The sequence below is a fragment of the Melospiza georgiana genome, chromosome 1 (genome assembly GCF_028018845.1).
Source record: "Melospiza georgiana isolate bMelGeo1 chromosome 1, bMelGeo1.pri, whole genome shotgun sequence".
Lineage (NCBI taxonomy): Eukaryota > Metazoa > Chordata > Aves > Passeriformes > Passerellidae > Melospiza > Melospiza georgiana.
Window position 1 is genome coordinate 45,202,324 of NC_080430.1, and position 15,630 is coordinate 45,217,953.

At 40.0% G+C, this 15,630-nt stretch overlaps 1 protein-coding gene across 7 annotated transcripts in view; it reads left to right on the forward strand.

Annotated features, from left to right (window-relative positions):
- Positions 1 to 15,326, forward strand: part of MYRIP (myosin VIIA and Rab interacting protein) — a 205,990-nt gene extending 190,664 nt beyond the window's left edge. For all 7 annotated transcript variants that reach the window (XM_058021341.1, XM_058021357.1, XM_058021365.1 and 4 more), the window contains 6 exons: positions 4,946 to 5,140; positions 8,907 to 9,068; positions 10,701 to 10,805; positions 10,902 to 10,962; positions 11,743 to 11,861; positions 12,551 to 15,326. In XM_058021341.1, coding sequence (XP_057877324.1) covers positions 4,946 to 5,140; positions 8,907 to 9,068; positions 10,701 to 10,805; positions 10,902 to 10,962; positions 11,743 to 11,861; positions 12,551 to 12,583 — 675 coding nt within the window. In that variant the 3' untranslated portion in view covers positions 12,584 to 15,326. The remainder of the gene's footprint in view (positions 1 to 4,945; positions 5,141 to 8,906; positions 9,069 to 10,700; positions 10,806 to 10,901; positions 10,963 to 11,742; positions 11,862 to 12,550) is intronic.
- Positions 15,327 to 15,630: the final 304 nt, after the last annotated feature.

Genomic DNA, 15,630 nt, shown 5'->3' on the forward strand with positions numbered 1-15,630 from the left:
AAGCATAACATCTGTAACTATATTAGGACAGTGGATTGAATTAGTGAAATGTAATATTCAGCCTTACCTAGCACAGTCAAAAAGAGAGACTTTATTTCTCTGTGTTATACTTTGGAGACTATCAGTAGAATAGCTCTCTGTAAGATAATTTGGCTTTCTTTTTCTAAAGGAATTCCCATAAATGAAGATATTGATGATAAAGGTCAAGGCAGGTAGTCTTAAACTTAAAGAGAAGAGTAATTCTTTGATATCACAGATAACCGTGGTATATTTGTCTGCCATCAAACAGGCAGGCAAAATTTAGCCTTTTTTTCCCCACAGTTTTCATGGTAATGAGTGGTTAGGGCTCACTGTTGGGCCAAAGATCTTTTGAAGGTCAGGGTTGACAACTGCCACAGATAGTTGGGCATTGATGGCTCTTTTCTTCCCACACTGTGACTTGTGTCCCAGATTTCACTAGCCTGTGAAGAACTTTCATTGGGCTTTTCAGGGCCTTCTCAAAACTCTACAATGAATTCCCATAGGGTGGGGAGATGAAGGAGACAGGTTTGAGGTTTGATTTTGTTTTCGCCCAGCTTGAATTCAGTCAGGTTACTCTGAAAGCATGAGTTAATCAGTAGCAAAGCAAAACTTATCTTCTCCCCAGCTCCCCTTAACTCCCTATAAATCCCTATAAAAAGAGGGATATCGACTGTGACTCAGTGCATGATATAACGCCTTGACACTGGAGCTAAAAATGATTGCACCACAAGTCATCAAGGATGTGGTCAATACTGCCAGGACTGCTAGTGATGGAAAGGTGTTCTTGCTCTACTTCTTGATCTAGCTGTTGATGTCACTGTTCTCTGTTGAATTGCAGGTCACCTCCTTCCATGATCTTTAAAAAAAGCCTAATGATGGCATCGTAGTGGCAGGAGAAAAGAAAACAATAATGACTGAGTACAGTGGGCAGAAAAAAATAGTGATAGAGAACTGAACTATTTTAAGAGCATCAAAAATAAAAGTCATAATGTTCATGCAAAGGAAAAGATGTGAAAATGTCACAGGCTGCTGAGATGCATACAAACACTTAAAGCTCACCTGCTGTTAGCAGTTTGGGTACTTAATATTGCTTCAGTTTGATCATCCTGTTTTCCTTCTCTTACATGTGCAAGAATGCAAATACTGGTCTATAAAGCACTTCCCAGTGTAGGGTGCTTGAGTTAAACAACACAGGAAATATTGTCAGCATCAACAGGGAAGGGAAGGGAAGGGAAGGGAAGGGAAGGGAAGGGAAGGGAAGGGAAGGGAAGGGAAGGGAAGGGAAGGGAAGGGAAGGGAAGGGAAGGGAAGGGAAGGGAAGGGAAGGGAAGGGAAGGGAAGGGAAGGGAAGGGAAGGGAAGGGAAGGAGAAGGGAAGGAGAAAGGAAAGGAAAGGAAAGGAAAGGAAAGGAAAGGAAAGGAAAGGAAAGGAAAGGAAAGGAAAGGAAAGGAAAGGAAAGGAAAGGAAAGGAAAGGAAAGGAAAGGAAAGGAAAGGAAAGGAAAGGAAAGGAAAGGAAAGGAAAGGAAAGGAAAGGGAGACAACAGAAGGAAAGGGAAGTGGCTAACAGTCAGCAAGACCACTTTAGACCACTGAAACATAACAGGAATATTTTCCATCTGTAAAGTGGAAAGTATTTGATCTGATATTTCCAAATATCAGTTTTTCAAGATTTTTGTTATATTCAGTGCAAACATGTATGTATGCTTGCATACACACACATTTTTAGCATTTCATTGGTTTTAAGACTCAACCACAAAGAACTCAGAGAAATCAAGAATATTCTTTTGACTGTGTTCTTAACATTTGGCGACCATGGGTGTTAATTATCATAAAAAAGATAAATGCATGTTTTCCTCATTCCGTTAGATGCTTAGTCTCACATTTAATAAAAAAAATAAAGATTCTTATAACTCTTAGAAACATTCATACTTGGTCAGCTGCATGGATTTGATTTGAGAGTGGTGGGGTTAATTCAGAAGTAGGGTAGCACAGCTGAAATCTGAATGCATCCCAGAGTTTCAAGAAGAATGGTTGCACTTAGCTTTCCTGTGCTGGATATTTGTACCAGAGATTGCTTTCTACATCTACCACATCCATATTAGTTCTCTGACTTGCTTGACAAGACAACATTCTGTGTCATGGCATGACAGTTGTCCCTGTGAGTCACTCAGAGGTGTAAGCAATGACCTGTCCTGCAAGGGCAAGATAAATCAGATAACCAAGAGATGTTTGGAGCAATTTGAAATCCACCTACCAGGATGATCTTGATGTTTCTGTGTCTGTGAATTTCAGGTGATTTTTATATGGTCTTGTAAATGCTCAGTTTGACATGGGTGGTCAGGGAAGGGAGAGATTTGTGAAGTACTAAAACCCTGCAATTCTTTTTTTTTTTAATTTATTTTGGGTTTTTCCCATTATACATGTTAAATAATTATATCTAGTGTACCTTACTATATTTGCAAACTGACCATTTTGGAACATGATCTATTTTAACAGCTTTGGATAGTTGCTCAAAAGGAGGGTAAAATCATTTAAAAAATCATTAACTGAGTATCCAGCTTTTTACAAATCACATTTCTGCACCTATGGAGGATTAGAGTGGACATTTGGAAGCATTTTTTCACTGTGAGGTTGCTCAAACATTGGCTTCCTAGAGACGTGGTTAGTGCTCAACCCTGTCAGTGTCTAAGAAACATTTGGACAATATCCTTTAAGGACATGCTTTAACTTTTGGTCAGCCCTGAACTAGTCAGGTAGCTGGACTAAGTGAGCATTCATCACCTTCCAAAAGAAAAGTTATTCTATTCTATTCTATTCTATTCTATTCTATTCTATTCTATTCTATTCTATTCTATTCTATTCTATTCTATTCTATTCTATTCTATTCTATTCTATTCTTTCCTGTTGAACTACTTTTCCCCTATCCATTACCTATTAAGAAGCTAGGGTATTTTTCACTCAAAATCTTGATTTCAAAAAGGTATCTATCACAGACAACTTTACCTGGAAAACAGAAAAAATATTTTATAGGAATTGGTCTGTGAAAAATGCCAATAGGGATTATCATATTGTGGTATAAAAATAACTTTTTCTAATTTAATTTAATCTTTTTTTTGAAATTGATCATTAACTACAAAGGATAATAAAAAATTTAAGAAATAATGAACACTAAAGTGAGGCTACAGTTCTTGAAATGGAAAACATACATCATTGAATATGATGAAGAATATACAGTGTCTGGCCTTCACCCTTTTTTGTTCACTACTCACAGAATATAAGAACTAGGTACTTGTAGAAGTAAATAATACAAGAAAGTAGCATTGATTTTTCTCTTCTTTCCTATAAAATTATTGATCTGATTTTAACCTAATTGGCACTTGTGAAAATAAATGGAGTAAAACCAGTAGGCTTTTCATGGGGTTCAAGTATTTGTTCTCAGTAAGAGTCCCAGGCCTGCTTGTCTGGGGCTGTGTTGACTATCCTAACAAGCTAAAGATGGAGTGCTGTAGCATACTGTACTTGCTTTGTTCTTCTTCTCTTTAATCTCTCATTCTAATTATTTCTTGTAATTCAGATGAGTAATAGTGCTAAAGATGCCTTAATGTATTGATACACAACAATTGAGCATGTACTGCTAAAAATGTAGCTTTTCAGTAGAAGTCTTACCTAGAATAATAATGGACTGCTGATTAAAAGAAAGAAATAATGAAAGTAGGTTTCCAATTTACCCCATCAGAAATTGTGGGAATTAAAAGAACATTATTTCTCCTGTATCCTGCCTATAGACATTTTTAATGAGTTATACTCTCCAGTACCATAGAATTTACTGTATAGAATCCAAAGACTGTCCATTTCCTCAGCACTGATCTGCAGATACTTTGTTTGTGAGAAAATTTAAAGACAGGTGAGCCCCTAATTCACATGCATAAATATTTGCAGGTTTGAGGAATTAATTAAATTTTGGTTTAAATTTTTCCACACTATCTTTTAGGAAAAGCAGCTGTAAAGGTATTGCACATATATTCAGTGACAGTAATTTTATTGGCTTCAACAAGCTTTGGCTCAGTCTCCAAGCTGTATAGTTTGGATGTTGAGCTTGGTGCTTGAAGGTACCTCTGGTGAAATTTTTTTCCTTCATCAGAGAAGGTCCTGAAGCTTAAAGCTATGTGAGAATCATAAGAATCAGGACAGTTAAATTACAAATTACAAGTAAGGAACATTGATAAAAAGGTTTTCAGCTGTTTTTAAAAAATCTATAAAGCTGCATGCTTTTCCTTGGTATTTGATATAATTTATTCCATATTAAAAAATAGGTAAATTGAAATAAAAAAAAAAAAAGTAAAAGGATACAAGTGTTTGCACAATTATAGTCAATCTTTGTTTATTTGGGATGATTATTTAGTTCATAGTAATCATTTTAGTAAAATGCTATCCTTACAGGGCTGCTGAAGATTGCTTTTCCATGTTTGCATCCACAATGAAATGGCTCTTGTGGATACAGACATAGATGATTGCATATCTCTTTGCCAGTATCCAAAAAGGAAAATTGTGTTTTAAACATGTTTAAAACACTTTTGCAAAACCAGCTTTATGTAGCTCATGTAGAGTTTAAAGCTGGATCTTGTGTGCTCCTTTGGGATAAGATTTGGATCATCCCTCCAGTAGAATTCTGTTGTAGAAGAATTGCATGTGTATGTTACTTTGCATGCTGTAGCAGTGTGGGTATGTGAGAAAGGGAAAGAGGAAAAGGCAAAACAATTCAAATTCCATTACATGGTTCTTGAAGTGTCTGTTTGCAGCAGAGAACCATGGATATGGTTTTAGCATGGCTAAAGCTGGGGCTAGTAGAAGGTGATTTATATCTTACCCCTCTGTGCTAATTTAATGCTGTTGTTTTCTCTGTCTGTTCTTGTAACAAAATAGAAGTACTCTGCTGTCTCTCTCTGCAACATATCTACAGAAGTCCTGAAAGTCATCAATGCCACTGAAGAGCTGATAGCAGAATCCACTGATCCCTGTGACTTCCCAGACGACGTTCAGGACAGAGGGAGAGGAGCCCTCCCACTGGGCACAGATCCTGTCAGACTCGATGAGCAGCTCACCACGCTGGAAGAAAATGTAAGGAGATGAATCAGTATGTGAAAGAGTCACATGTGAGTGTGAGTGCACCTGTTTGTGTGCCCCAACTGGAAAGGGAAAGCACACGGGGCAGCATCAGTGGATGTTCGAAATTAATTTGGGGTTTTTAAACAAATACACAAATAGAAAAAAATGGTGTTTCAACAGTGCTTAAAACTGTGTCAGTGGGGGGTTTTTAATATGTACTCTAAATATAGAGGGGAGGAGGAATTGGATGCTTTGGGGTTTAGAAGCTCTATCTCAAAGGCTCATTTATCCCCTCCACGCCTCTATGGCAGTGTGGCTGTGCCACACCTGGCTGAAACCACACATCTCCCAGTCTCAGCACCACCTCATCACTCCAAGGACAGGTGGAAAAAGCATTATTTCTCCAGTCACACAGAGAAGTGGAAAAGCTCTTCCTCCACCCTACATCTCCAGCACACCGTGCTGAACACCCTGGAAGCTGGAGCTGCCTCCTGTACTGCTAGAAAGAGCAGGCTGGAGAATCTGAATTAAACAAATATTTGTTTGGTGACATCCAAATCATCCATCCTTTTTCATGAATACCTGTAATCTGCCGGGGAAAGTACAATGCTGAATCATTGAAGGAAGTCACTACTCATTGAAAATTTTTGTGAATCCAGTTAATGGAGTTGGTAGACTTTTAACTTTCTCTTCTTCCCACATTTAGGTGCTCTTTCCCTTCATTAGGAGCTCTTAAAATCTCATAGGAATCTGCACTGTCCCATTATATCATCCTGATCAATTCAAGAAAATAAATTCTCGTTTTCTTTAGCCCCAAGAAAATTTTCAGACAGAATCTCCTCTTAGAGGATAAAATCAGTTTCCTCCACAGAAACACATTTCCACAGCAGCCCCAGACTAAGAACTGGGTGGAAGATACTCTATGACACTAAAAGCCAGTCCTGGCACTGGACTCTCTCTTATGAAATAGTAAAGTATCCTAAAGGTCCAAACACCACAGAATTCATCTGGTAGGGGAGTGAATATAGAATAAAAATCCAAGTGCATGCTGGACCACATCTTCTAAAGAACTAAGAAATTCTGCAGGACAAAGAGCAATTTGGGGAAATCTGGTCCTACATGTTTTTTCTGTAGAAAACGGTGTTGTAAACTATCTAAGGTGCATGTTTTGTTTTTTCCCACAATTGCACTTTGATAATCCCTCCCAGCAATGTGGAGCTTTGGCATCTGTGATGCTGTGGCCTCAAATCATTCATTTGGGCCGAGCATTTCTGACTGAGCAGACACTGGACACAGAGGCAGAGCATTTCTTGTTTTGGCTTTGCCCTTGCTGCAGCATTTCTGCTTTAGCTTCTCCCATTTCTCTGCAGAATTCACAAGGTATCCAACAGAGCCTTGCTGTGTCCCCACAGAACATCTTTCTCTGTGCCACACAGGACATGAAGTAGATGACAAAATCTTCACAGTTTGAAGGTTTCACTATTACACTCCATGGTAAAGAGCCTTTAGAAATCCAGGAAACCATAAATTTTCCCATTGCAGCTGGGGCCATATCTACATGAACCACATCCTCTTTGCAGCAACTTCTGTAGGAGAATCTGGGTGTTTATAAACACTTTGTTCATTTTTGCTCTCTCTAGCCTTTTGAAGACTCTGCATGCAACAATGTGGAGAATGTAGGGCCATCTGTACAAGCAAAAGGTTGGGGTTTTATGGAAGTTGTGCATACCTAAATGACAGTAAAATAAGTCTCCACAATATAAATACAAATGTATGAATCAGGGCATCATTTAGGGTAGACCTGCAAGAACACCATTGCTGTTTGGAGTGCAACAATTGTCTGGGTGAAGGGAACATTCTTAGAAAAATATTTTCTTTAGCTCCAGCTGGAAAATGTTCATTAACATTTCACAAATGTAGGGGCTGATTGAGTTACAGAAACACTGATGACCTTTCTTTCCCACATTTTTCTATCAGTCCCATTTTCTTTACATTTTCTTCCCCTTCTTGAAAATAACATCTTACTGTGCAGAGATTTTTACCACAGCACTTAAAATGCATCTTTTCTTCAACTTTCTAAAGATGCTGCTGTTCAAAATGTTTCATTTCTTCTTTTTTTAAGCTTTTAGATGTGACAGGGAAATCTAAAAAAACCTGTCTTTTAATCTGAACTGGCTGCAGTATGTCATACTTAAAAGATGTATCATTCAAATGAACAGTAAGAATAATTAAACCACACTAAAGCAGGAGCATTTCCATTTAAATCATCATGTTGACTTTTTGGACCACCTGTATCCCCAGGTACTTCAGCAGAAATTTTATATTAGATCACTTATTTCTTTTTGGTATGTTTTTCAAAGATTTCATGCCTGCAGTTTGAAAGTGTTCTTACAAGATGTGGTTTGTACAGATGTAGTGATTTTGTTTCTTAGCAAAGTCACGTGCTTGAAAAAAACCTATCTACAACTGACACAAAGAAAAAAGAAAACTATTTCAAGCAATTAAGAAACAATAATGAAATAGAAAAGGAATAAAAAGGAAACAAATTTCAATCTGGTCATTCTCTACCATTTTGATCCATAAAGTCACAGCATTACCATAAATTATTTGAATATCTCTTATGTCAAAGGACTGAATGATCCAGGAATTGTGGGCAGATGTAATGACTGGAGTAGAAGATGTACGAAATGAAGGTATTAGCTCAAAGATCTGCTTCAGATCCTGTTTGCTTGCCCTTTGTACCCTGAAGTCAGCCACAGCCATGTTTAATTCATGCTAGGTTTGTAACAACCTGGTCTTTACTACTATTACAATGGGGGAAATCAGAATATGTATTTCATTTCCACTGTGCTGTTACCAGCCTCATGGAGACAAGTCTCTTGGCTAAGGAGTAAATGGGCAGAAAGAGCAGTATTTTCATGTGGTTCTACACAATTTTAAGCTCAGATGTCAAAAGCTAATGCTTGAAAATTACCCTCTTCTATACACCAGTGGCCTCCATGTACCTTAGGGGGTTTGTGAAATAAAAGAAACTATAAAACACAGTGTATGACTAATTACTGCTCTGAAGGGCTGAATGGGAAATGAAACCTTTAGCTGTAGTTATAGATACCAGAGGTGGGCCAAAATTGTAAGAGTTTTTCACATTTAGGGAAGAACTCTGAATTACAAAGTCAATAATTCTCTCTTATGTGGCCCAAATAAGCCTGTTGATCCTCCACAGAGTCACTCAAAGGCCCAGGAGATGGGAAGGTTTTGCCTGCTGCCTGTTTGGGTGAGAGCAGGATGGGATGGAAAATCCTCATACATATAAGCACATTTACTCCATAGGAAGTTAATAACTATTTGCTGCTGAACAGTTATTCATGCAGTTTTTACAGCCAGAAGGCATCAAGTGGGTTAAAGAAACACAGCTTTATATGAGGTGTGATCTGTTGCCTTCCCTTTGTGGACTTAGGGTATTATGTGATTGAATGTCAATAATAAAAAAGCAAACTTTTCAACTTTTTTCTTCACTAATCAATCTGGAACAAATCTGGTTTGGAATACCATTGTAGCTCCTATGAAATCTGTAATGCAGCCACCTCATTCATCCCTTCTCTTTGTGGATGTGTGTTTTTCATATTATTTCCCCGTGACTTTCCTCTGCCAGGTAAATCTCCCTGTGGTGGGCTAGCAAGCAGGGAAGTTTGCAGGCATGATGGAAAATGCAGTCTGGTCAAACCTGCATGCCCACAAACCAGGAATCACTGACAGCTGTCCCCACTTGGCCCTGCAGGTGTACCTGACAGCCAGCACAGTGTATGGGCTGGAGGGGCAGCTGAACAACCTGGAGGACGCCGCACGCAAGATCAACAGCGTTACTGAGGAGTCTGAGCTGGCCGATCTGGAGGATCAGGTGGCCACAGCAGCTGCCCAGGTTCATCATGCAGAGCTTCAGGTGAGGACAGCAGCTCCTCTCCACCTGCAGGTTTCCAACTGCCTTGCCTAACACCCACCTCAGTGTACGCACTTTGAATATTCTCCTGTACTGCCATAGTCTGGTGATCAGAGGATGCTGACTGCATCACAAGCTGAGCGGAGTGTTAACTGAGCTGCGTAACTCAGCCCAGCCAGATGTACTGTATCTCTTTATTTCTTCCCTCAGCTTGCTTTTGGACATGGCACTGCAGAGCCTCTTACTGCAGTACTAATGCTGGACTGCTCCTTGCTGCCAGGCAGCTCCCATGGTGCGCTCTGTGTCATGTGCGTGGCCCCGGTCAGACAGCAAATAGAGTCTGAGGCAGTTTGTCTAATCAGCACTTTCCAAAAGATGCCACTGTTGGCAGCTTTCTACCAGCAAAGGCCAATAGCAGCCACAGGCTGAGCCAAGGACAGAGCCTAGGGCTTGCATGCCTGCCATGGGATTTAGGTGCTAAGCAGCACACATCCCAGCCAAAGGCAAGAACTCTTGTGCACAGTGATCTAGCACCACTCTAGCAGGCTCCAGAAAGTCTGGGGCTCAGAACGCATTGCAATCTGGTGCTAAAAGCTGAACAAGATAATGCTGCCAGTCCTCAAAGGGCTGACACTGCTTGCAGCTCACTGCCCAGTCTGTACCCAGAAAGATGCCCTGACATGACTCTGTCAGGGTTTAATGGGAAGTACCTGGTGATTTTACTTAGTGGAAGTATGCTCAACTCAGGACTGAGCAAAGATCTGAGAGCCTGACGTGTCTCTGATGTCAGAAGTGCTTGGCAAACTGGCAGTGGTGTTTTTTTTGGCTTTGGTCACTATTTTAGGGTAAATCTATTAATGGGGGTGAGAGAGAGGAGGAGAGAGGCCTAAACTATGCAAAGAGGCCAATGGAAGATTTTCTGCAGAGTGAAGCCAACTGTGGCTTCTGGAGTCATTGTGAATCAGCTGTTGGGTTATATGTCTGACTTCTCTGACTCTTCTTTCTCTTTTGTCAATACTTGTCTCCACTACTCTCAATATCAGACTACTTTTCTCTGGCAATTTGTTTACCATTCAGTATTTTTATATAGTGTATGCCTGCCTTTATGCATGCTTGTGTTTAATATGCATATACATTTGAACTATAAATATTTAAGAGCAAATGTTTAGATTTTGTGACAGAGGATGTACTTCGCACATGTATGAAATTAATTCTGAGTTAGGAAATGTGTCCCACAAAGTCATTGTTTGAATGTAGCTCTTTTAAAACACATCTTGAATGAATTTGGGATTATGCAGCTAAAGGTAATTGAGAGATAGCAGATGCAGGTTTTCTCTCCTCCTTTCTTTTTTTCCTCAAAAGGAGTAAAATGCCTCTTCCTTGGAGTCACAAGGTAGGTTGATTGTTCTTTTACTCCATCTTTACTAACAAATTATGTCCCTTTTAATGTCAGGACTAAAGAATGCAGGAAAGTGTCAGAATTGCTGAAGAAGTTAGCCATCTGTTTATATTTTCTTATTAAAGAGGATTTTACTGGGGGAGGGTTATTATTTCAGTAGTGGCATCCACAGTAATTTTAAAACTTCTTTTCCCCCCTCCCCATCTGTCTGTCTCTCTCTTTTATTTTCTTTGAAGATTTCAGATATTGAGAGCAGAATATCAGCTCTCACTGTTGCAGGCTTGAACGTGGCTCCCTGTGTTCGCCTGACAAGGAAACGGGATCAAAAGCAAACAAACCAGGTGCCAGAACATTATGTAGTATTCAAAAAATACATTGGGGAAATCTTGCCTCTTTCTCTATAATGGAATTGAGTAATGCATGTATGTTGTTTACAGATGCACACAATAGACACATCAAGACAGCAGAGAAGAAAACTTCCAGCTCCACCAATAAAAGGTGCGCCTCAAGTGTTCAGTAAATGAGAGGGACTCTCTTTCTAAGATTCAATAGAATGTACAGGTCAGCAAAGTAGGGAAAAGTTCAAGTCACGAAATGAACAGAGAAAGCCTAGTAGACTGTCCCATCCTCCTCATTTTCCATGTACTTGCATTTTATAAAATACCCCTTTGTCACATTTAAAAACATCACCACTTTCTATTCAGTGAAAGTTGTGACGGTGACAAGTAAACAAGAGCAGAGGCAGAAGGCTGGAAAAAGCAAATGAGGAATGCTGAATACTTGCCCTGCAAGAGGGGGGCTGCTGCTGCAGCATGGCTGGGCACCCCACAGCGTGGCTGCCACCCTCCACAACACACCATTTCCTTAAAGTCTATATTTGCTGATTTCAATCTGTATTAATGGCTCAGCAATATTCTTGGTATGTCAGAGGATGGCTGTGAAATGTCTTTATAAAATCAAGTGACTTTTTTCTTTCATGATTTTTTGTGGATTTTGGCTGTTTTTGGGGGGGTTTTTAACTCTGCAGTGCATTATCTCTGAAAATTCTAGGTTTTGTTCACTGCACTATTCTTTTGTAATTCCACTGGTTGACATGGCCTCAAACTTTAATTTATCTGGAGTACCACAGCCTGCTGGTTTTAATTTAAATTAAATCCAACTTTTCTCATACATCTTAGGGGAAGTTTTATCTCTCTAGAAACTGTGACTCTTCAGAAGTATTTTTATATCTGCTTCAATCTCTTATGTGAAAAATCTCCCCTTTTGTATTTTTCCCAGGTGAAAAAATAGATGGCTCTCCAGTTACCACTGTTAGAACGTTTAACAGAAACTTCATGCTTCAAGGATCTCTAACACAAAGAACTAAAGAAAGGAAAAGCACTGCCAAGGACTTAATGGTAAACAAATATTTTTAAAACTCTGTTAAGATCATTCAAATAGAGAGATAGCAGTATCTGTGTAGGCAGCTGTATTTCAGTACCTTCAGAAATCTTCTCTTGATAATTTGAGAAAAAAAATAGTAGAGACTGCTGAGGCAACTCTTGAACAAATATGACTAGTGTCCTGGAAGACATCTGACTATATACTATAGAATAGCAGCTCCTGAATGTCAGCTTGTGATAATGTAGCCTGGCTGCCAGGTCTCCAGGAACGTGCTACCCATATTTTTTAAAGAATAAATAAATTAGTTATGCCCTGCATTTCAGACTTCTGAACCAGACCCTCACAGAACCAGCTGTGCATTGTAACTTGGCAGGTGAGAGTCACCTTGAATTTCACTAATTGCTGAGAAATGTTCAGAGGTTATCTAAGTTGAATTTAAGGGGTAGACAGGTCACACATTGGCTCTGCAGGATTTGAACAAAGAGGCTTCACTCAGGACACCCAGGACATCTGTCAGTCATTTCTTCTGCAGCAGCCATAGAGGGATAAGGGAAAAAGCTGACTGTCCCAAAGCAGTCTGCCACAGGACATGTGGGAAATACGTGAGGAGGTGAGAAGGGAAAGGACCCAAGCTGTGTTCTTCAGCAGGTTTGTTTAGTTCTTCACTCATGGTTTTCTTCTTTCCTGTCCCTCTCTGTTCTAGGAACCTGCTATAGGATCTGCTGTGATGTACTAAATGTACTCTTCCCTACTGCCAATAACACACTGCCTAAGGCTGTACACTAGAGTGCCTTTTCTTAACAGCCATTGTGTATGTCCAGCTGAAAATGGACCCTCAAGAACCCACAGAGCCTCAGTTATAGGGCTTCATTTGGATACCTCACTGAGAAAGCTGTCCAAGTCTTCAGCATTGTGGTCCGCTACAGGAAACTCTGCCTTAAAGTTCTCAGAGGACTCTAGACAGGATGCTATGTTTCAAAAGCAAGGCTCCACATTTTAAGATGCACTTTTCTCCCTATTGATTGTACTAAAGTATGTAGTCTTTAAACTGCAGTATGTTTTTGTACACTCAATCAGTCATAATTATAGGCCAATTAATCTGCCAAAGCAGACCTGTGATCCATATTTGCTGGCCTCTTACTATTCATGTGGGCATCTGTCTTGTCGAGCAATAAGAACAACTCTGTGCAGTGTGTGCTGCTTTTCAGCTGCGTGGAGGTAGAGGAGAATTTGTGTACCTCACTCTGCTCCCAGGGAGTCAGTGGAAGTCTTGGGAGGTTTGGTAGGAAGAGGAAGAATTCCCTGTTCTCTGAGAGTACATCTTGCAGATTGAATGTTCCAGCTCCATAGCTAGGGATATTGCTCTAGGCAGCAGGGGTGTCATGCTGAACCAGGAACTGGTGGCTACACATGTGGAGCAGATGTCTGCTGAGTTGGGATCCCAGTGTCTGGAAACATCTGAACACTGTTAAAGAAAACCCACACCTTCATATGTCTTGTTCTTGGCACCATTGTCCACTTGGTGGTGGCCAACCGTGCTGCAGTTCAGAATAAATTGTGTCCAAACCTTTAAGATTGGAAAAAAGAGGTGAAAGTGTTGGGGATCTCTGCTGACTGACTGGTGGTTGAGAGGTGGCTGCAGCTTGCAAGAGATTCCTTTCTGATGTTTACTGGTGTTTCTGAGAAGGAGGCAAATGTAGCCCAGACATCAGCTCCTATACTAATCTGGAGCCACCAGAGAGTAGCTGGGGCCTTTGCTGGTGCCAATGGACCCCACTGTTACTGGACCACTCTGAATTGGATTGTGAATAGTAATATTCTCTCTTTCATTTCTTGAGACCCTTAACAGGTGAGTCAAACTAGAAGGCCATTTGGCAGATGCCCAGGAGGGAGGATGCTGTTTACAGGGTGTCCCTCTCAGCCTTTTGTGGGAGAAAATTGCAAATCTGTGCTTTTTTTTTGCTCTGAAGAATACAAAGAAGGTAGTCAGAGGAGGTGATAAGCCAGTGAATCCCTTACCTTCCACACCAGTTGCAGAGCAGGTACCCAGGTGCAGATGGGGTTGATGTGAAATGTGCTATGAAGAAAAGCATGGGCTGGCAAGTTCCCCTCAGCATTAAGGACTGCTGAGCTCTCCCAAGAGCTGTGGGTGCCAGGAAGGAGGAGTTCCTTCATTCCCTGGGCTCCCAGTGAACGCCCACAAGCAGAGTGCCACGTGTTACCTGCCATGCAGCAGGAAGGCAGTTCCCTGGGACACCAGGCCATGAAATGTCTGTGGCTGGGCAAATTCCTGCAAAACTGGGCAAATTTCCTGACTAGGCTGGATTTAGGGCGTAGAGTGGGGAAAACAAGTAATGGCTGGATGGGTTGATTGGAAAGACGGTGCCAATTGCAAATCTGCCATCCACATTTGACATCTAGCTTGTCAGTACTCTGATGTCCAGCTGCATGTGAGGAACCCTTGGAATAAATACAACCATCTTCCCACTTAAAATACATAAGTGTGACTCCATTCCTTCGAGGAATTTTCATCTGCCCAAGATCTGACCCAATGTCTTCATTCTGGGTGAAATTAGGCCTTCTTTTACTCTCACACAATACTAGTTCTCTGAAATTGGTTTGCACAGATGTGAGGGAAGAATTTGGCCCACTCTGTTTAATATATAAATATATATATAAAACAAATAGATTTTATTTATATGTGCAATCCAGAAAAGGAAATTAAACAGAGTAGGATGCCTAGTAATTTTTTTGTTTTTCAGTCTCCTCCTCCATTGACTGTTCTTGTGTATGTATACAATACATTCCCAGGTTCTGGTTTATGCAGGTATGCGTGTTATGAAATGTCATTAATGGTGGTTGGTCTGCATATTCGTCTAATAAATAATAACTAATATTGTGTATGTAATATCAATACAGAAATGACTAATTTTAATAGAATAACTCTCTGGCTTTTGTTCTGTTAGTGTGATTTAAACAAGCCAACAAAGTTTGGAGTAGGTTGTTTTCCTTAAGAGGCATGAAAAGCAACTATTATCGTGTTACAATGTTAAAATATTCAGTCTTCTTTGACAGACAAATGTGTACTGTGTAGGCATTGCAAAAAAAAAAAAAAAAACTTAAAAAAAAATCCCACCTGCTCTAAGCATTTGAATTTTTACAAATGTTTATCGTGCCAAATACGTGCAAAGATATAATTTACTGTTTTAAAAAAATCATAAAAGCATATGTTATAGCACACAAAGAATTATTTTGTCATCAGGTGATTTCAATCTTTAGTGTTAATATTTATATTTAGATTAATTTTTATAAATGAAAATATTTTAATGGGTAAAATGAAGACTATATGACCTATTTGATTAAGTTTGAGTGAATATTAAGCTTGCCTTGTTGTTGTTATCTGCATACTCACCAAGAATTATTGTCAAGAGAAATTATAAAAGAGTAAAAGCGATTTATGAAAAGAATGCCTTTTCAACGACTTGATTCATAAAGAAAAAGAAAAATTTCTTCTCTGTTGTTTGGATTTATGTGCACTTTGGCCTGGAAGCATGCAGAACTCACAGCCACACACGTGACACCATCACAGCTGGGACACAGGCATCTCCACAGGGGTGCCAGGGGTTTGCCGAGAGCAAGGGCACACGCTCGGTTCACAACTCCTCCTCCTCCTCCTCCTCCTCCTCCTCTAGGGCTGGGGTGGGAGGAATCCTGCTAGGAACATGTGCTGGTAAGTCTTCTCCAAACCATCGAGTCTGTTGGCTGAAATACCATCTCAAGCAG